The 21,133-nt window shown below is 38.7% G+C and overlaps 1 protein-coding gene across 2 annotated transcripts; it reads left to right on the top strand.

Moving 5' to 3' along the window:
• Window positions 1-4,346: 4,346 nt before the first annotated feature.
• itgae.2 (integrin, alpha E, tandem duplicate 2) lies at window positions 4,347-20,890 on the top strand. 2 transcript variants are annotated; one of them, XM_062552594.1, is made up of 31 exons: window positions 4,347-4,500; window positions 4,901-5,003; window positions 5,086-5,162; window positions 5,251-5,330; window positions 5,969-6,074; window positions 6,374-6,499; window positions 10,149-10,270; window positions 10,573-10,724; window positions 11,106-11,259; window positions 11,349-11,505; window positions 11,624-11,691; window positions 11,865-12,021; window positions 12,102-12,238; window positions 13,753-13,896; window positions 14,072-14,290; window positions 14,398-14,531; window positions 14,697-14,836; window positions 14,980-15,134; window positions 15,376-15,489; window positions 15,617-15,687; window positions 15,801-15,927; window positions 16,024-16,119; window positions 16,232-16,311; window positions 16,423-16,503; window positions 17,579-17,648; window positions 17,732-17,830; window positions 17,944-17,979; window positions 18,068-18,148; window positions 18,406-18,495; window positions 18,603-18,713; window positions 19,685-20,890. In XM_062552594.1, the coding sequence occupies exons 1-31, from the start codon at window positions 4,473-4,475 to the stop codon at window positions 19,724-19,726; spliced, it is 3,357 nt and encodes a 1,118-aa protein (XP_062408578.1). In that variant the 5' UTR covers window positions 4,347-4,472; the 3' UTR covers window positions 19,727-20,890. The 2 variants fall into 2 exon arrangements, with proteins under 2 accessions (XP_062408578.1, XP_062408579.1); XM_062552595.1 differs by having other exon boundaries at window positions 14,075-14,290.
• Window positions 20,891-21,133: the final 243 nt, after the last annotated feature.

Genomic DNA, 21,133 nt, shown 5'->3' on the forward strand with positions numbered 1-21,133 from the left:
GTAGCAAAGCCATCGATATCTCAAAGTTGCGACACAACCATTCACTCCCGTGTCCAAAAAATGGCAGCACATCCGGTATGTCATGGTCGTTCAATAGTTCCTCTCAATGGGGAAATGAATGAATATCTCAGGTGTTATCATAAGACTTTTCTACATGACTTATGGTCGTGTGCATAAAAATGCATTTTCATTGAGTAATATATGTATGTGGCAATGCAGTTTATAGTAATTTTCATTGAGTATTTACCGTAAATATTAATGTGATCGCTGCTGAAAAAATTAGAACATCACATATTCAGTCCATTGATTCACAGATCAAGTCTGACTGGTCTTTTGGCTTGATGCTTAGATCTCCTGAAGACAAGTGATCCTGAGTGACCATCACTTGTGTCCACATTCACACGTCCATCTGATTTCATGTCAGGGACTGTTTCAGCATGTGACACAGAAGCATACTCATCTTCACATTCTGTTTCTCTGAAAGTCTCTTTGGTTATAAGGAGGTTGCGACGGTTCTTTCAGACCATGTGACCCTCTTCAGTCCTTACTTCATGATCTCGGTCCGACCTCCTGGAGAACATAGCTTTTCGGTTCCACGCATCCTGGTCTTGGATACGCACCACATCGTCTTTGGCAAGTGGTCTGAGTGTTCTCATTGACTTGTCATAACACTGTTTTTGTTTCCATTTCATATTCTCCAGTTTTGTCTGTGTCTCTGCATTCTCCTTGATGTCTGTGTAGCAAGGTAAGGTTGTGCGTAACTTGTGATTCATCAACAGTTCTGCTGGAGATAAACCACATTCAAGCGGGGCTGTTCTTATTTAGCTTAGTTGAGCTAAATAAGGATCCGACCTGCTGTTTGTGGCCTTTTTGAGGAGCTGCTTGATGATATGCACTCCCTTTTCAGCTTTGCCATTTGCCTGTGCATGCTTGCAAATTGTTGCCATTCCCTGCTATTATAACAAGGACCATTGTCACTCACTTCAGTCTTTGGTATCCAAGTCCATCCTTCAACGCATCTGTTGAAATCTTTAGTCTCTTGTTGGGATAATAATACGCAAGCACGGGTGCAAGTTCTCTCAGTGCTGAGGTTTTTTACTGAAAGGTTGGATATGAAATTTACAATAAAATTGATCATTCCCATTATTCTGAGCACACTTTGTCTGTGGGGCACGGCATGTCTATAGGGGGGGTACACACATAAAGATAATCGGGCTGATTTTGCCCCGATTTCCCCCCTTCCGACCAAAGACAGAAAAGGATCGATTATCTTAAGCCAAAAGTATTCGCTCACCTTCCTTGACTCACATATGAACTTCGGTCACATCCCATCCTGCCATAGGGTTTATGATAACGTCGGTCCACTCTTTGCAGTTATAACAGCTTCAACTCTTCTGAGAATACTTTCCACAAGGTTTAGGAGTGTGTTTATGGGATTTTTTGACCATTCTTTCAGGAGTGCATTTGTGAGGTCACACACCATTATTCAGTTTGCCTTGAGATGGGAGAAATACGGATTTCAATGAAACCCATGAATAGGACTTCCTGCTTTCAATGATGTAAAATCATCATTGAAAGCAGGAAGTCCAACATTGAAATCCGTATTTCTCCCATCTCAAGGCAAACTGAGGGAATGATGCACGGCCATCCAAAAACATGACTGGTTTTCTAAAGATACAAAGCTTAATGCTAATCGATGAAGTGTCCCTTTAAGCAGAAGATACACCAACCCTGGAGGGTTGGATGGGGTTGGGAAGAAATTGGTCCGGTGTGTCCCAGTTGGTCGGAGGTGGTCGGGAGACTTTTTTCCCGTCGGGATCTCGTCGGGAGACTCTGAGCTTGCTCAGTCGGGGCTAGCTTCGGCGTCGGGGTGTTGGGCGTTGGGGTACTCTGATTGGTTGTGCTAATTGCGTGTGTGACGTGTAGGCCTACAGACACGCACTGTGTGGGAGGTGTTGGTTGCTGCACCTCGAAATGGCTACTCCTTGGCTTGCTTTGTTTGCTAGTGTAGCACAGGCTGGTTTGGTTTGTTTTGTTTACTACTAGTTGTCAGTGTTGGTTGCAAAAAAAATGGCTTGCTTTGTTTGCTAGTCTAGCACTTGTGCGTTTTGCTACTACTAGCCTACTACTACAACAAGATACTTTCTTGGCTAGCGGACATCGGACACGTGAAAAGGGGCATGTAATTGAAATGTGTTTGCTTTTTTTATGTGCTGCTCACGAGACTAGCCACCCTACGCCCCTGGTGCCACCCCCGGGGCGGGGTCAATTGACGTCGCAGTGGTGTGTTTCGCAGTTTGTCGTCGGTTGATCTCAGCCAACGCTAGGCGACGCCAACGTCGGGAGTCGGGAGTTGGCTTGAGTCTGGGCGGTGTATCTAGGCCTTTACTGCTTCTGAGCAGTTGATGTGGTAAACTCTCCTCACCAGGTTCAATTTAAGACGCCACCAAGCAGCAGTGATTCTCGGCCCACAGGTACAGCGGAGAACAGTACACTGTAGCTTTTGTCCTTTACTGTTACTTTCAGTCTGCACTGACCGTTGCTTTCTATGTATTTTCCATTGTAGTTTTTCAGTTACAAAGTTTTCTTGATTATTTTAGGCTTTTCTTTCATGGCTTTAATTTCTGTCATGCTGATCAAGTTTGCTTGTGCACCTGTGTCAATCCTTAGCGCTACTAAAGCTCCATTAATTGGCAATGACACAATCCATGTATCTTAATTTTCTAAGTGCCTAACATTATCCTCTTTGACATCCATCTTTTACATTGTCACATGACACCATTGCAATTGGAACATCTTTTGCCATAGGCAGGGCACTGCCAGGGCTCACGTCTGCTACCACAATGCAGGAGTTTTTCTTTTGTGGAGTAGGCCTGTGTTTTTTTTTTTTTTTATCTTATTTTTGACTACAGATACCTTGGCACTGTCATGTATGCTTCAAATCGGCCACAAAGCAATCAAAAGTTTTGTCGAACCGTTGCATGCATGACCTGAACACATACCTTTCATACACAATGTTTTTCTGTGGTGAGCAATCAGTGAGAAATACACCCTGAACTTCTCAAGTATGGTGTCGTACTTCTAAAAAACTACCAGAAAAACAAAAAAAACAAGACTGTGTACATATTGTAAATTCCGAGTGAAAGAACTACTATCACATGATTCTTACTCCCGTTACCCACCCGTTTTTATTATATATTATATATTATATATTACAGTTTTTCTCAAATGCTAAAACACAAAAGCCAATCCTCTAAACCAAATGACCAGTTGTCTAAACACATTTACCAAATCTAGCCACAATTTTCCAATACCATAAACACATTTCACATGAAGACACAATTCACAAAACACAATCCTCCGTTCTCATAAATCTAAGCACATTTTTCCTTGCTAAAACACATGTTGCAAAACATATTCGCAAATGAAAGCTCATGTGATGCAAAATGCTTGCCACAGTCAGCAATAACTGAACACAATGAACACACCTGGCGTCATTTATTACACACAACGACTCAAAATCGAAGACACTTGTTGCTAATGCGCACAGTGACTGTGGTGTGTGTGTGTGGTGTGAATGAAGAAAATACTGTAAAAGAACTTCACACCCTGATCATGTTTTCAAGAGTACTGTTGTGTGCAATAGATAGATTTTTGAAAACATTACTGTACTGTAACAAATCATGTTACTGTATTTACAGTAATTGTGTTTCAGGTGATATCAATAAAAATGCAGTTGTTTTGCTTTTATTGTGTAAAGATATTACAGTTTTTCTCAAATGCTAAAACACATTTCACAAACGTTTCCTCCATGTTCCCCAATGTCTAAACACAATACCCTTTTCTAAAGCTAAATAAGCACAACCACACCTTCTCACTTCAAAACTCAAACTTTCACACCAAAAGAGCAGCTCGAAGCTTTCAAAAATGTAAACACTATAAACATCATTACACACTACAGCAAAACAATTGAAAACACAATGCTCAATTTGTGAGAAGGTTCTTTGTTTCATAAGTGCCAATGCATATTTAAAAAAAAAAAAAAAAACAACTTTAGGGTATTGTGTTTAGACATTGGGGAACATGGAGGAAACGTTTGTGAAATGTGCTTTAGCATTTGAGAAAAACTGTATTATTAGATTATATATCTATATTATTTTCTTATCTCTTTCCAAAGTCAAAATCTTATTTCACACTTCTTCTTCCTGTATTTTTGGAAAACTATGCTATCAACTGACTAAATAGTGATTAGAACCATTGTTATTGCTTCAATTTGCCCTTTGGTCATGCTTTTCACTTCATACACACAATATTTCACCATCTTTCATTCAGAGACTCGCTTCTAAGGAAGCATCTCGCAGTATGAGACATCGACAGACATGCAGAGAAGGAAATGCTTTTCACTGCTGCGCCTCTTTGTGGATTGTAGATGACGCGTAGACGTGTAGAGAGTTTAGAGAGCTGGCAGGAACATGATAACCGCGTTTCTATTTCTGACGGGTAAGCATTTTGAAATAAGTCTAAATATTAGCCAATGTTACACACCAAACTACAGTTTAAACTGTGTTTTAAAATTCCTTTGCCTACATGAAGGAGAATGAGTTTGATTTTAGGCGGGAGAGGAGGAGGGAGGGTGGGTGGGTGGGTTAACATAATGACAAATATGATTTATTATTACAGTGTATTGTGAGTCCAGGATGGTGTTCATCTCATTAGTTATGTTGTATTTGCTTCACAGCAACTAGTAAACTTTCTTTCTATGGCTTTCGAGATTGAGAGATGTGTGGCTAGATTGGGATAGGCTACTGTTATATATCTTATGAGTAGACTATTACAATTCTATCCAACTTATTGTTTGACATTTAGATTTGTATTAATATAACATGCTCTGCTCTGCCAGCCCTTGTCACAACGGCCGGATTCAATATCTTGACAAAAGATGCCGTGGTTTTTAACGAAGATGACCCCCTTTTCGGACAAGAGACTATTCAGTCCAAAAATGGGTATGAAGGCTTCAATTGACGCACAAATGCTGTCAGGCTGTAGACAACGTTTATTCTGTAACATCTATATTTCCTTCTATAGGATTTTTGTTACTTCCCCCTCATCTGGGAAATTGTTCAGATGTGACCTACAAACTAAAAACTGCTCTGTTGTCACAGGTAGGGTATATTTGCTGTTTGAGTATAGTTTGTGTATCTATTTTTAAAAGAAACTATTTCTCAGAGCTTGTCATGTGTTGTATTGCAGGAGGTACACAAAAGCGTCGAAGACCCGTCCAATCAGCCTCTAGCTTGGTGACTGGACAAAAAGAAGAGGAGCAGCACTTGGTAAGTTACACGACTTTAGGGCTAATTCTGTGAACACTGAATGGTTAGCAAAAGTATCTGAGTTGCACATTAACACTAACGTTTTATTAACACATTTCCTTAGGAAAAGTCAGTGCTTTCTTGTGGTCTAAAATCTTCTGTGTATGAGTCGTCCTCAGATACATTTCAAAAATGATCTCTGGCTAGATTATTGTTGAGATACTAGTGTATGAAAAATGAGAAGTATTCTGGTGCACATTGCAGACCAGACAGCATATGAGCTGTCAAGAGCTGTTTCTCCACAAAACCCACAGTTTCCCCTCTTTGGCGTCAGACAGCAGACTTTGTCACGGTCTGTCTCACCTAATAAGGAAGCCTGTTTGGTGAACAAATAGTCCTGTGAAGTTTTAGTCTTAATGAACTTTCTCAGTTTGGCATTCGTCATGTTATATTTATTTTGCCATTATGTCCATTGATCATACAACTGTGTCTCAACAGAAATAAAGTACAGTAGATGTAATCTTAAAAACAGTGTATTGCTCTGTTGTAATGCATCCTCTCTAAAAGATGTATAGAAGCATTTGTGTAGCACTGCAGGTGCTGTTACACCCACTTCAGCATTTATAGTCCTCTGCCTCTTCACCTTCTATTCCCTTCAGGTTTGTCAGCAGAGATACACCAGAAAACCACAAGAAAACTTGAATGGTCAATGTTCGTATAAGGTTTCTCCAAGCCAGGAAATAAATATCAATCCTGCTGAAGAAGGTATGACAGCTCAAAATCAATTGGGGCCTTGAACTGTAATATATGTGATGCAACAAGGCATAGTGGTATTTGAGACACAATACTACTAATTCCTGATCAAGCTTGTTGTTCATAGTGATAAATAAAGTTGTAATCAAAGCAGTGTACATGGTGCTTTCAAAATTGATGGTTAACGTCAGAGACCTTTGGAAAGGTTCTATGATGTGTGAAAAAAAAATCTTGTACATATATTTTAAAAAGTTAGAACCCCCATATTCAGAATGTATGTGCAGTATGTTGAATTTCTGTTTTATTTTCAGCAAATAACATAACTCTGGCTAATAACACGAACAAAGAGAGCAACAACAACAACAACAATAATAATAACAACAACAACAATAACAATAAAAACAACAACAACAGCAATGGCGACGATGAGGAGGAAGGTAATGAATGTTCAAACATCAACTAATGTTTACTAGTTGATGTTTGTTATAATAACTAATACAGTGTATCATTTATATCTTAACAATTGCAACTATAACATAGTTCAGGAATTTATTTAGCCCAACTATACGGTTTAGTGACGGACATTGGTAAGTTAAAGGAAAAACATTTTAGGAAATGAGCTTATTCACCATTTCCCCCAGAGTTAGATTAGATGATACTTCTCGTCTCTGTGCGTAGCTCAGTCTGAAGCACCCACCGTCAGCATTAGCATTGCTCATCCAACCACCAGCCTATTTCCCAAAAGTGACAAAAGGACTCAAACATTGTTCTCAATTACCAGTGCTCCCCAAGAAACTCCACACTGCAGGCTGCACCCATTTTGTTTGTTTTCAGTGCAGAGCCATAAAGAAATAAATATGTTTACAATTACTTGCATCCCTACTTGTAATACCTCCTTAAGCCTCCCTTTGCCAATAAAACATCTTGTAATATTCTTCTCTGACACCCCATAAAGATGGAGAATATAAAACAAGGAATTTAAGACCGTTAGTCTTAACAAATTCTCCCCAGATCGTCCAGATTCCTTCTTGTGCATTCTCCTCTTTGAATCGCCCCACTGTTTTTCTATGGAGTTTAGATCAGGGGCCTGCAATGGTAATGTCGGAAGCTTGATTTTGTGTTCAGGAAACCATATTTGTTTTAAGCATTTCGTAAATCCCAGCATGCATTGGCCCTCATTTATGAAACGTGCGTACGACCAAAAACAGGCGTATGACAGTTGTACGCTTGTTTCCACAATTTGAACGTGATCGGTGGTATACGCTCAAATCTCACGTCTAGTCTGAACTCGCATACGCAAGTTTTTCAGGCGGCATAGCACCGTGCAGCAGTAAATCGACGGTGCATTAGAAAGTTGAAGAGTTGAATGCATGGACTATCTCGGACATAACACCTTTCCTGTAGGCCTACATGTGCAGCCTATTTGCTGTAGCCTACAGTATTATATTGACAGATTTGATGGCTTAGAATAGCCATATAGGAGATGAATACTTTGTCTTTGGCAAACGCAACATTCATGAATTATGTATTTTAAATTATTTTCAAAGGGCAAATTTCAGTGTTGTATGGTTTTGTAATGAATGTATTTATAATATGATGCGTTCTCTCTGCTAAAATAAAGTCTGTTGCACTTAAATCGCTCTAGTTTCCCGCCTTCCTTGATGACAGCTTCTAGCTGTCAAAATGAACAAGGTTCAGCCGGACGTCACTGTGGCTCGAGATCACTAATGATCTCATGGCGTAAATTCTAGGGGCGAGGCCATTAAAACGAGCATACTGTAGCCTATATAGGGGCGTGATACATTCTGCACATTATCTGCGACAGGCGAAAAATGCGAAATGCACGGCCCCGGCAGTGGCGCAACTGGCTGGGGCACCTGCACCGTACGCTGGCGACCCGGGTTCGATTCCCGCCCCGTGGTCCTTTCCAGATCCCACCCCGACTCTCTCCCACTCACTTCCTGTCATTCTCTCTACTGTCCTGTCCAAATAAAGGCATAAAAAGCCCAAAAAATAATCTAAAAAAAAAGTTGAGTTCAAGTTCAAGTTCATTGTCATGTTTATTGTCATGTACTCATAAATAAGCATTTAAGTATTACAATTCCTTGTGCTCAAGTGTCCATTCCACTACAGAAATAAATCAAAAAGAAAAATAAATAAATAAATACTATAAAAAAGAGGGGTTGGGGAGCACCAAGGGGTGGTTCCTTGAAGTTCTAATCACACTGATATCATATGCATATCACCTGACAGAGCACGATCTTAGGTTTCCGATGGTATTAACACTAGTTGCTGTAATAAACGGTTTGCGAGATAATCAATGTGAATTTACATGAAATGTAATCATAGTATTTGCATTCCATCTCCACGACCATTACTCTCGGTGGAATATATCACAAGGTCTTCGCTTAACACATGGCAAACCATATAGCCTACCTATATAAACGGCAGACCTTACCAGATACGAGGATATGAAGCTTTCATTTGTACAATATGCCATCCCCGAGTAATCCAGTTGTTAAACACATTTCTACTTGGTCTCCAACTTCAGGCTCTATGTCATAGGACCCCACAATAATGACCAACTATTGCTTGAATATTGTGTTCTTCCACTTGTTTTTTTGAGTTTTTTTACATTTATTTAATAGAATTACATTGAAAACATAAGCGTTGCTTCCACATATTCATGCATTATGCCTATTTTTAGACTAGCCGAAAACCATGGCTGAAGCCTATACTCTCACACTCTTAAAGTGACGGGCACTGAATTTGACATACAGTGTGACATCAAAGATAAATCTAAGTCAATATGACAATTGTAAGTCGAATTAAAAAAACAATATGAAATAGTCAACTTACTAGGCCTATGTATATCAGCTACGCAGATCATAAATAAAATAAACTTAAAGGGATATTCTGCCATTTTTTGGAAATATGCTAATTTTCCACCTCCCCTCGAGCAAAACAGTTGATATTTACCTTTTTCCCGTTCATCCAGCCATTCTGTGAGTCTGGCGATACAACTTTTAGCTTCAGCCTAGCATAGATCATTGAAACGGATTAGACCTGTAGCATATCGCCTGCTAGCATAATGTTTGAAACTGACTAAGATTTCCGGTAATTTTCCCATTTAAAACGTGTCTCTTCTCAAGTTAGAAAGTGCAATAAGACCAACTGAAAATGAAACCTGGAGTTTTTCTAGGCTGATTTGACATGAAACTACACTCTCATCTGGCATAATAATCAAGGCAACTTGCAAACTACTGGCACTACTACTGCTTGTTGTCTATGGGGTCTATTTTCAGGTGCTGCGTGATATCACTGCGCCCATGGTACGTTTGCAAGTTGCCTTGATTATTACGCCAGATGAGAATGTAGAGAATGTGTCATATGTTTGAAATGCAAACATATAATATGAAGCCACCTTTTGTGTGTGTTGGGGGAAGTATATGCCTCGTAGTATATGCCTCGTAGTATATGCCTCGTAATGTCTTTGATCTCCACTGGTGTGGTGGGGGGCTCCCCAATCAAATCAAGAAAGTATTACAATTCTTGACAATTGTGACACTGACACACTAAAATTATTATTATGTATTTTGCATTGGCTATGGCTCCTGACTGATGCATGAGATAGATAGATAGATAGATAGATAGATAGATAGATAGATAGAATAGAATAGAATTGACTGAACCTGAAATCTTGCCTAGTGCGCCAAATTGGTTAGGGCCGGGCCTGAGTTAGTGTATTAGCTGGTTTGATTTGCATTGAGCTCAATGAGAATGAAACCAGCTAATAGGCTAACTGAAATAAAACCATGGCAATCTTTAGGTATGGTGAAGGGTATGTGATGATATCGGGCTATTTTAATTCTAAAGGCCAAGGGAACTTTATCAGGGTGCATAGTGTCCTGGATCCATGAAATAACATTTAAAAGAAAATCTGCCTGCCTTTATAGTCAACTTTAGCATGTGTTCCAATACTTATGGAGGGCACTGTATACCTTTAGTATAGGCCTATAGTGTTTCTGGAGATAAAGCACAAATGGCTCTGTTTATGATCAGTTGTTTTCTCTTTTGGATTCAAAGACCCAGGAACAGAGATTGCCTTTGTTCTGGATGGCTCAGGAAGCATTGATCCTGATGATTTCATCAAGGCCAAAGATTTTATTGCTCAAGTTATGGAAAATGTCTGGTTAACATGTTTTGATGTAAGTAAATATCTTTCATATCTCTCATATTGACTATAACACCAACACTAACAAAAATGCATGCTGTGTTAGTCATCTCTGAGTTGAACGATGTATTAATGATCAAATTCCTGTACTTGTAATTCCCTTTAGTCTCACCTCTCACAAATCCCAGCCTAGCCTTATACTGTATATCCTGTTGGCATGGAGAATAATTTTTAATTCACATTAAAAAAATCTTTCATTAAAAGATCTAAAGATTGTTGAGTCTAGATAGAGGGACTGGGAGATCATGTCATGTATTATTGTTATTTCCTCATCAGTGTAATTTTGCAGTTGTACAATATGGAGATATTGTCAGAACTGAGCTTTCACTAAAGGAAAATGATGATCCATCCAAAGCCTTTGCAAAGATTCCTGACATAGAGCAGATAGGACAAGTCACCGTGACGGCATCAGCCATCAACCATGTTCTGTAAGTATAAAACAGTTCTCCTGTTACACTACGCCACACTATCAGCATCAAGGTCAGGCACTTTTGCCACCTGAGTGCCCATGATAAAGAGGTTCAAGTTTGGCCTGACATCAATTCTCAGCTCAATTCTTCATCTCTTATTAACTCTACTAAAATCCCCCAAGAAAATGTATTGATTTCTTACTCCACATGAAAATGTGCTTCCACATTGCTAGTATTATTTTTGTGGCTTGTGTGTGTAGCCAAATACATAGAAAGCTCCTAAATAACAAAAATAGTTCTCTAAACCTATTTTTTATAAATGTAGGCGAATACTTTTGGCAATATACTCTATAGACCTTTTTGGTGAATGGTGACTAAAAGAAAATATTTCCTTTTCAGGGAACATGTTTTTGTTCCACAACATGGATCAAAACCGGACTCTAAGAAATATATTATTGTGGTGTCAGATGGACGTATATTTATGGATAACATGACACTTACAGAAGTTTTGCAGAAGCCCAAAATGAAAAACATTACCCGCTTTGCAATAGGGGTGAGCTGAAGTATTTAATATTGCATTTTTGATTGTGTCTGTTTAGAGCAACAGAACCCTTACAGTGTTTTTTTTTTTTATAAATGCAGGTTGGACCTCAGGTGCTGAACCATTCCATTGCACTTAAAGAGATGAAAGAGATAGCTTCAGACCCAGATGAAAAGCATTTTTTTGGAGCTGATGATTACAGTGGACTGGAGAAGATTTTGTCAGAATTACAAAAAGGCATTTTGGGGGGTATTGAGGGTACGCCACCATTTTTGGTATCACAAATTCAGCTGATATCTAAACATATACCTGTTTTGACTTAATTTGTGGACTTGTTGAAAGTTTTAACTTTTTTTTTTTTAACCTGATCATGTAGGCACCAAAGGAGTAGGATTCCGCTTTGATTATGCAGAAGCTGGGTTCAGCTCTCATATTGCCCCTGATGTGAGTTAGAGATGCCTTGTACCATATGATGCACTGCAGTGAGGTTTTCGTGACTTAATTAACAGGAGTGTTACTTGAAATTTATTTAGAAAGTTCAGTGAGCTGTAATTCTCGTTCTCATTCACGTTCATTCACAAAGTACTTATGTCACTTAATTTATAATTGTTTTTCAGAAAACCCTTCTTTTTGGTGCCGTGGGTGCCTTTGACTGGAGTGGTGGATTGATTGTAAAAAACATTGAAACTAGCTCAACAGCGTTTCTAAATGTAACAAACAATGAACCAAGAATTCCTAAGACAGCTGGGAAGGCACAGAAGTTTTCATACTTGGGTAAGAGTTTTCTGGCATTGACGATTGAGGTTCTCAGAGTCCTTTGACCAAGGCACTTACTTCATCAATGTTGTTTGTAGGTTACAGTGTGACATCTGCACAGGGGTCGAGCGAAACACTCTACGTCTCTGGAGCACCCAGATACAACTTGACAGGAGGAGTTTTTATTTTCAGCGGAAAGACACATGACCTGCGACAGTTACTACCTGGAGACCAGGTATGACCAGACCAGAAGAAAATTCTTGATATCTCATCATGTCACTCTGATGGGTTATTTATTTCCTTGTGTACAGTACATATGTTTTCTATGTTATTAATTTCAAAAGTTTGGTTCCACATTTCTATATACTCTATTTTAATGAATTTTCATGGATAATTTTTCAATGAAACTGTAATTGGGTTATTGCTATTCGATGTATCTTTGCACAATCAAAACAACACAACTGCAATTGTATTGATATTACCTGAAATACACAATTAAATAGCATGCCATATTAATGTTTTCTAAAATGGAGGTATAGGGTTTTGGAAGCAATATTTCATTTAAAAATGGTAAAATGTAATAATTTAGGCTAAATGCTCAATCTTTTTTTTTATCAAAGTCATTTTATTGTATTTTCACATACAACAAACAAAAGACACATAACAACCCAGAACCCACACACCCACATCGCACTGCTAATGTAAAGAAAAAGACAGCAAAAACAAAACAAAAAGGTTAGGGAGGAGGAAAACAACAATCACATCATACAATGTCATAGACCTCTGAAGTTCGCCTACAAAAAAGCCACCATCTTTGCCCAAATAAGGAGATCCGGTATCTCAAGATTTTTTCTATGGGAAAATAACATGGGGATTTTGAATTATCGCACCTGTTAAACTCTCACGGGGGCGAAGAAATTGGAAATGCAGACGTTTTGCGCTACAAAGTTTTGTCCTCTGCCTTCAAGTGCATACTGTGATCTTCGGTAGGTGAAGATGGTACACTTTGATCTTCGCTACCCCAGAGCTAACTTACAATGCAACTTGCCATAGGCAGTTAGCTTCAATTAACTCCCGGATCTCCTTATATGGGCAAAGATGGCATCTTTGGATCCTTTTTGTAGGCGAACTTCAGAGGTCTATTAGAGTCCATCTGTTCAATCAATGTAAGAACAGGTTGCCAGATATTACTGAATTTAATGTTATAACCTTGCAAATTATAACGAATTTGCTCAAGTGTTAAATAGTGCATAGCATCGTTAATCCAGTGTTTAAATACAGGTGGAGACTAATGCGTCTGGCTAAAATAGTTACAAATGCTATCACTGTTTTATCCCCTATGCCAAATTCTTGTGGTGCTACTCCAAAAATGGCAATGATCGATGATGGGTCAATATGAGTACTGTATTTGTGGACGCTTGCTTGAAGTTTGAATTCATTGGAGTTCAATCGCTAATGCCCTCTGTTCGCTGATTGGGCAGAGATGCATTCGCCGGAAAGCTGGATGAAGCTTTGCCAGACGGAGTATGGAGAGAGATGTAAATGAGCTGAAGTCAGTCTAGAGTAAACCCTCTTCACTATGATTTTTTTTTTATCACACAAGTAGAATCTCAGTTTGACAGTTTGGCAGTTTAAAAGAGTGGCTATTGGTATGCACCAAAGTACAAAACTCCCACAAGAGAGACCTGAGGATGCCTAGTAACATAAACACCATTTGTCATAAAAAAGTATTGTTATTTTGTGTTGTAGGTGGGCTCATATTTTGGGTCCGTTCTCTGTGTCCTGAACGTTGACAAAGCCAACACACGGAAAATAGTCTATTTATTAGTTGGAGCGCCATACTTTCACAGAAAGGGAGAAGAGGGAAAGGTTTTCATCTACAAACTGCATGAGGTAGGTTAATTAAGCATTGTTTGTGTTACTTTAGAGCCAGGTGACTTCATTTCAGTTTGAGTCACTGAACGATTTTTATAATATATTCACTGTATACACTTCATACAGACTTTAACCATTTCTTTGAAATATGACATGATAGGATAATAATGATAATGTATTTTATCTTCTGCAGCAGCATGGATTTCAAAAGCTGGACTGGGAGTGGTCAGGTGTGCCTAAGTATGCCTTTGCTAGATTTGGGTCTGCCATAGCAAACATTGGAGATGTAGATGGGAATGATTACAATGATGTGGCTGTTGGAGCCCCTCTTGAAGAGAGGGATGGAGGGACATCTGGAAGTATCTACATTTACAATGGATTCAGTGGTGGCCTTCGACAGGAGCACTCACAAGTAACTACAGGATGTTTTTGGTTGATTGGTTCATCAGAGTGTCATTCTTCATGTCCATTCAGATCAGCTGAAAGGTATTTGCTGTGTTGTGTTTCCCCTCTCCCAAGAGAATTTCAGCAGCAGAAATGGGGATGAAGCTGAAATACTTTGGCCAGTCTGTGAGCCCCATGGCGGAAGCTGGGAATAAAAGGAGACAGGAGTATATCAGTGTTGGGAGTGAAGGAAACGTCACGGTGTTAAAGTATGTCAACAGAAAAGAGTTGCATGTTTTTAGAGGATAACAAGCTACAAATCACTCCTTCAGAGGCAGATAAGGAGGCTAGAGATCTTTTATTTTTTAAATCTAAATATTGTTGTATATTAATGACATTTATTATTTGATCATATAGTAATTTCTACTCAACAGAACACTTCCTGTGATTGTCCTCAACCCTAAAATGACTGTTCCTGTAGAGATTAAGCGCTCTAATCAGGCAAAGGACATTTCCAACAAATTAGAGGTACCACTCAAAATCTGTTTCAATGCACGGCGTACAGATATTGAAGGTAAGAACATATGGATCACATATTATTACATGATATAACTTGATGTACATGTCATATACAGTACACACTAATTAAATTATTTTACTGGGACAGTCTTAAATATTGTTCATCATTTGTTAAACATTTCATTCTTTCTGATCTAGAGGTCTCTAGCATTCTTGTTCGATACGACATTGACTTGGATGCTGATCAAGCTAAGAAGCGTCTTATATTTCCTAATAACATGGCATCACAACAACACATGATGAATTTGACTGCAGATTTCGACTGCACCACTGGAATGAACTTACATTTTTTGGTATGCCTAATTTACTCCTATATTTACCCTTGTGAGAAACTCTGTTACGGGAGGGATAGTACTATCTAGATAGAAACGGTTAAAGTCTGTATAAAGTGTATACAGTGAGTATTTATGTGGTATAATACAGTATTACAGTGACTACTACTCAACCAATAATGTTGCCACTGAAAAGACAACATGTAGATGACAACCAATTGTTGATTCATGATTAAACTGATTTATTTAATCTTTTACAAAGGGATGCTCTGACTGTTTTTCACCGATCCTAGTCAAGGTTAATTTTAAACTCGACTCAACAACAGCACTTCCTTATGTTCTGGATGCATTTACCCCAACAGAGATATCAGCAAAGGTACATTTGTCATTTTTTGCATTATGACTGAGACATTTAGCCACAGAACCATTATATTCCTTTTAAGATTAATCAGATTAATACATTATTGTAACATGGGAAATATGGTTCATTGTACAAACTATAGATTGAATTTGAGAGACAGTGTGAACAGGAACTATGTCCAGCAAATATAAGCCTGTCAGATTCACGCCTCAGGTGGGTAAGATGATTTACAGGTTGTTCACATGTCATAACATAAGTTTCCATTTTACTTTATACAAATTAAAACGCTGTTTTGACTTAAGAATATGATTGTTGTATGATTACAGCAAACAAAATATCATAATTGGAGCCACTCAAGACTTGGACATAACTTTAAATCTTACAAATACCGGATATGATTCCTATAAGACAACACTGACTTTGACTTATCCCAACATCCTTCTCTTATCGAAGGTAAACAAATATTATATTGTTTCATGACAATAAATGAGACATTTCAATCAGGGCTGTAAAGGAACTTCAGCCTAATGCAATTTTGATGCATTACAGAAACCAGAGAGAGCTTCCTGTGAAAATGTAATCAGTGAAATGTTTACTAAGCTGAAGTGTAATTTCAGTCACCCAATCTTCAGAAGCTCATCTCAGGTATTTGTTCATTGGTTACAATGTGTTTGTGATGTTATTCCAACATTCAAATATACACTTAAATACACCTTATGTTAAACTTAAAGATCTCTGTATGTGGTTTATTTTTCAGGCCATGTTGTCCATCTCATGGCAGATTGAGGGAACAAAATCAGATCAAAAAACTGCTGATATCAGTGTCATCTTAGCCAAGTAAAAAAATGTCTTAGCTCACCATTAGTTGTCTTTTTCTTTACTTTTAAATAAATATGTTGTGGATTGATTTCCATAATTCTTAAAGTCTTTTCTCCCCATCGACTACAGTGAAAATAATGGCTCTCAGATCCTGGATCAGAGGAATTTTACTTTTGGAATAGAGAATGCTCTGAGAGTGGGAATTGACGGGTGAGTGTGACTAGAAATACTGGGGCACTGAGTCAATAAATGAATGTATTGTTTATAGTGCAGTATTACCATGCAGCATGGTCTCAATACACTTTACTGTTTTACCAATCTTGGTCATTTTGTGAAGGTTATAGATATATACTGAATGCTGGGTATATTTGGTCTGGTGAGCATGACTGTTTGCAGATGATTTTTAAACCCTTTTCACTACTATTTTTTTATCACACAAGGAGAACCTCAGTTTGACCAAAGATCCTTAATTACTGACAAGATAGAGCAACATCATGCGTCTCTATGGAAGAAAAATTCGAAAAGTTCCTGTCTGCTTAAAGAGGCGTGTCGCAAAGACATCATAGTAGGATATCGATCTCTGTCAGATTGGCAAGCAGTTCAGTTCGAATACTAACAGGTCTGCTTAAGGGGGGATTTCGCCCCCCTCCCCTTTGCGAAGACAGAACGCGGAAATGATCGAACGTTTGCGCCTCTCGCTCCGCTTTAACCCTCTCTGGTTTGACATACTGTAGGTTGTTATAAAGAGTGTCCATGAAGTGGGTAGTAATGCTATACAGGTACTGTAAGCGAATTGCTGTCTCAAAGTCAGCAGTAGACTGATGAGACAAACGTCATTGCTACTCCATTTTTCCTCCAAGCTTCATTTGACATGGAGAGAGACAGTTTGGATAGCCAATAGATAATGAAGATACTAGGTGGATACTACAGTAGGTGGTTAAAATGGCACAGCCCTTATAATGTGGACATTTAACTCTAAAAGCATCCGCATCATCATCATCAAACAAACAAATACCTTTATGACAATTAGCTTTTTGTGCATTCCTACAATCAGCCTTTTGTGTTATGTTGATGAATTGCAAATTACTTTGGATAAAAGCATCTGCCTAATCACTTCAGCTAAATGTAAATCATCACGACTAAGTTAATGTTGGTGGTATTTGGCAGATGCTTTTGTCCAAAACAACTTACAGTACATAATATGGATTATATAGAGGCACTGTCAGACAGCTGAGATATGATTTAATCTTATCATTGGCATCTGTTATATTGTACTTGCATGCAGCAATTCTGAACCTTCTTCACTGAAGAATGAGGACGAGGATGTCAAGAAACCATTGAAGATCATATTTAGGGTACAGTAGAATGCTAACTTTAAAAAAAAAAAAAATGTCTATCCACACATAAGAAAGATATGAAACACTGATTTCCTTTCCAGCTTGATGGTGAGAACAAACACAATGCCACTTTAAATATTACCATCACCATAAAATTGGAGACAACTCACACCAAGGTGTCTATCGCAAGTTCCCCAGAGGTACCATCATGCAAGATTTTCTTAGTTTGTTCTGATACTATATTAATCAATATTCAGGTGATAAAGAATGATCAGTAATAACTAATAACTTTGACTGTGTCCATGTTTTTCAGAGTGGATGTATATTACCATATACAGGTGAAATCAAAGTAAGAAACTAAATCAGTCCTGAAATAACTCAAACATTTGACATTATAAAGTGGTGTGGAATTAAATGTGTGGCTGTTTCTCCTCCAGGGAGTTTACCAGATGCACTGTGTTCAGACAAACCTCAAAGAGATTAGCATCAACATGGATGTGGAAATCTTTAAAACACAGGTTGGAGTTTAGATGGTTTGAATGTAGAGAAACAACTGAAATAGTTGTAAATAATTACATTAATGTATTAATGAATGTATAATTATAAATGTATAAATAATGTATCATAAATATTGTAATGTATAAATAATGTTTATATGAATGTATTTTGCCATTTAAGGACAGGTTACAGACAAGGGAGTCTGTAACATGTAATGATTCAGTCAGAAACATTTATTTACCTTTTCTTTGTACTTTAACCTTATTCTTTAAAATAGGAGCAAGATGAAAAGATTGTGGTCACAGGAGAGCTGGGCTTTGACCAAAGCACTTTTGTGTCACTGGACAGGAATCGACTGAAGAAGGAGGCAAGTGACACCTCAGTCTCTTCATACAGAAAGGCTGTTGTGTTCCACTGCAAATTATCTTGACCCCCCCCCCCCCCCCCCCCCCCCTCTCTCTCTCTCTCTTAAAGGTGGTGGTTACAGTAAGGAAACTGACTGTTGTCAAATCAATGCCATCAATCATTGGAGGGTCCGTTGGAGGTTTTCTGTTCTTAGCCATTATTATTGTCATCCTTTGGAAGGTAAATAGTAAATCAAAAACACACACACAAACACACACACACACACACACACACACACACACACACACACACACACACATACTGGCTTACAATAAAGATCCAATGGAACATATAGACCTGATGCAGAGAATTTGATTCAGTAACAAACAATAGCTTGAAAACTGTTACACCGTGTAGTTGCACAGCACAATAATTACTGTCAGAGAACGGTGGTGCTTTTGCTGCATATGTGAAAGTCCCATCAGGGAACATGGTGTTAGTCCATGGGAAAAGGCTGTTGCCTCCCTCACTGTGGCGAATACTACCATAGTTTGATGCTGAATTGATGTGGGGTCAGATTTGATTGGCACGGGCACCTCGGCTAGCTAGCACGCTCTCTAGGGTGCGCCTTACACGGCCTAGTGGCCTCAGTGAGCCTCCTTGACCCGGCTTAGTCAGTGTAAGCTGTCGAAGTTACTCTCTATACTGAGTGAATAAAATTGGGCAGGAATGGGAATGGGACCCGGGCCATCTGCTTGGAAAGTCAGCAAAGCTAACTTCTGATACTGTGGTCATAGTGAGGTGTGAGCCTATTAATGAACTGACACGGATACTCAGTAATTTGTTCAAATCTTATCGGCATCACATTCCAGTGACTTCTTTTTTTTAATACATTCTTTGTTTTTTATGCTTTTAATCGGACAAAACAGTGAAGAGAATGACTGGAAGGTAATGGGAGAGAGATAGGGGTACATTACCAGGGTCAGACTCATGGACCTGAATGTTATTGTGCCACAGCGCCTCCATATCACTTCTATTAAACTGACCTTGATCCGTCTCACACTATGAGGTCCTTGAATTTTGGGGGAAATGGCCTCACAGTGTGAAACAGACCCAAGTCTTTAAATTTGATGTTGAAGAAGGAGTGAGAACTCTGCAGTCTGCGTACAGTGAGTGTGACATTTCTGTGATTTCTCTGTTCCTCTCTTTAGTGTGGGTTTTTCAAAAGGCGCCATCAAGTGGCTCAAGAATAGAACAGCAGCCAAGGGATGTTCACATGCATGGAGGAGGAGGTTCTCATGCTCAAGGCCTTCTAAGCTGAACTTAGTTGTTCTCCAAGTCTTTTAAAAAAAAAAATTGTATGGGAAATTATGATTTAATTATATTTCTTCATGATAGTGTTATTTTATATTCATATAACAGTGTATTATAAAAGTATTTTTTGCCTTTTGCCTCTGCTGTTATTTTTCTGAAAATTATTTTTGCCATTTCTTTTTCAACCAATGAAATTATTTTAAAAGCCCATGTTTTGCTGTTTAACTCCATAAAACACATTCAAGCTCTGTATTGAAAGTATCAACTCTATAGGCTACTGTAGGTAAACCCTGCCTGATCTGCCGGCGATTTGGATTTCGCCCTGCAGCTCAGGCTGGAAACCTGCACATCTAGGGGTTCGTTTCATGCAACGTTTATACGTCCTCCCTCGCTCCTCGATGCCTCGATCCTCACTGATCTACATAAAGAATGATGGGGGGGAAACAATGGGATAGTATCCAGTGTTAGTTATAGATCAGTGGGCACGCCCCTCGAGGATCGAGCATCGAGGATCGAGGAGGCATAACGAGAGGCACCCTATATCTCCTGCTTCCTTTCCACATCTTCTGGGTCCAATCACAAACTACCTTATCCAAAAGGTGCACCTGGATCGTTGGTCTGATTGGTTGAAGGACTATCCAAAAGCGTGCAGTCATTTGAACTATGCCCATTGACGCTTAGTTCGCTTCTTGTGCAATAGAAACAAAGCACAGACTCCCCAGACTATTGTTCAATCTTAAAAGATTGAGCTTAGTATGGTGATAGCCAGACTATCAGCTCTCTTCATAAAACCTGAAATGTAAATTGATATGTACATGTATTTCTGTATTATTCCTGCTATACTCTGTGTCTTCATGGAACTGGTTTCCTATGGCTATCTATCGGAAGCTGTGCCAAAATAAGATTGTTACCATGTTCATATGTTAGAATGTTTGTAGCCTACAATGTATCAATGGTTTGATTGAATGTAGGCTAGGCCTATAAATTGACAGTTGGTATATTTTTATTCTTACAGTTGAGCTGGTTCTTGTGCATAAGAAATGTCATTACTGATAAATGATTATTTATGAGCACATGACAATAAATTGTAACTTAAACTCGAACTCCATTGAGAGTGAACTATGGATGGTGCTGGATGCTGCAGACATTTGCCCTGTTTTTGTACACTTTTAGACCATTTTTAGACGTTTAAATTAATTATCATTTATCAATTTAGTTGCACCATTCGTAACGAGTAGGAGAAAGATGGGCCTTAACCCCTGATATAAAGAATATTTGTTGTTTTATGTTATCTAAACGCAAGTCCAGGTATTCCTTCTCGCTTAGACTGTGTGAAACCAGTGGGG

Source organism: Sardina pilchardus, chromosome 13, assembly GCF_963854185.1.
Source record: "Sardina pilchardus chromosome 13, fSarPil1.1, whole genome shotgun sequence".
NCBI classification, from domain to species: Eukaryota; Metazoa; Chordata; class Actinopteri; order Clupeiformes; family Clupeidae; genus Sardina; species Sardina pilchardus.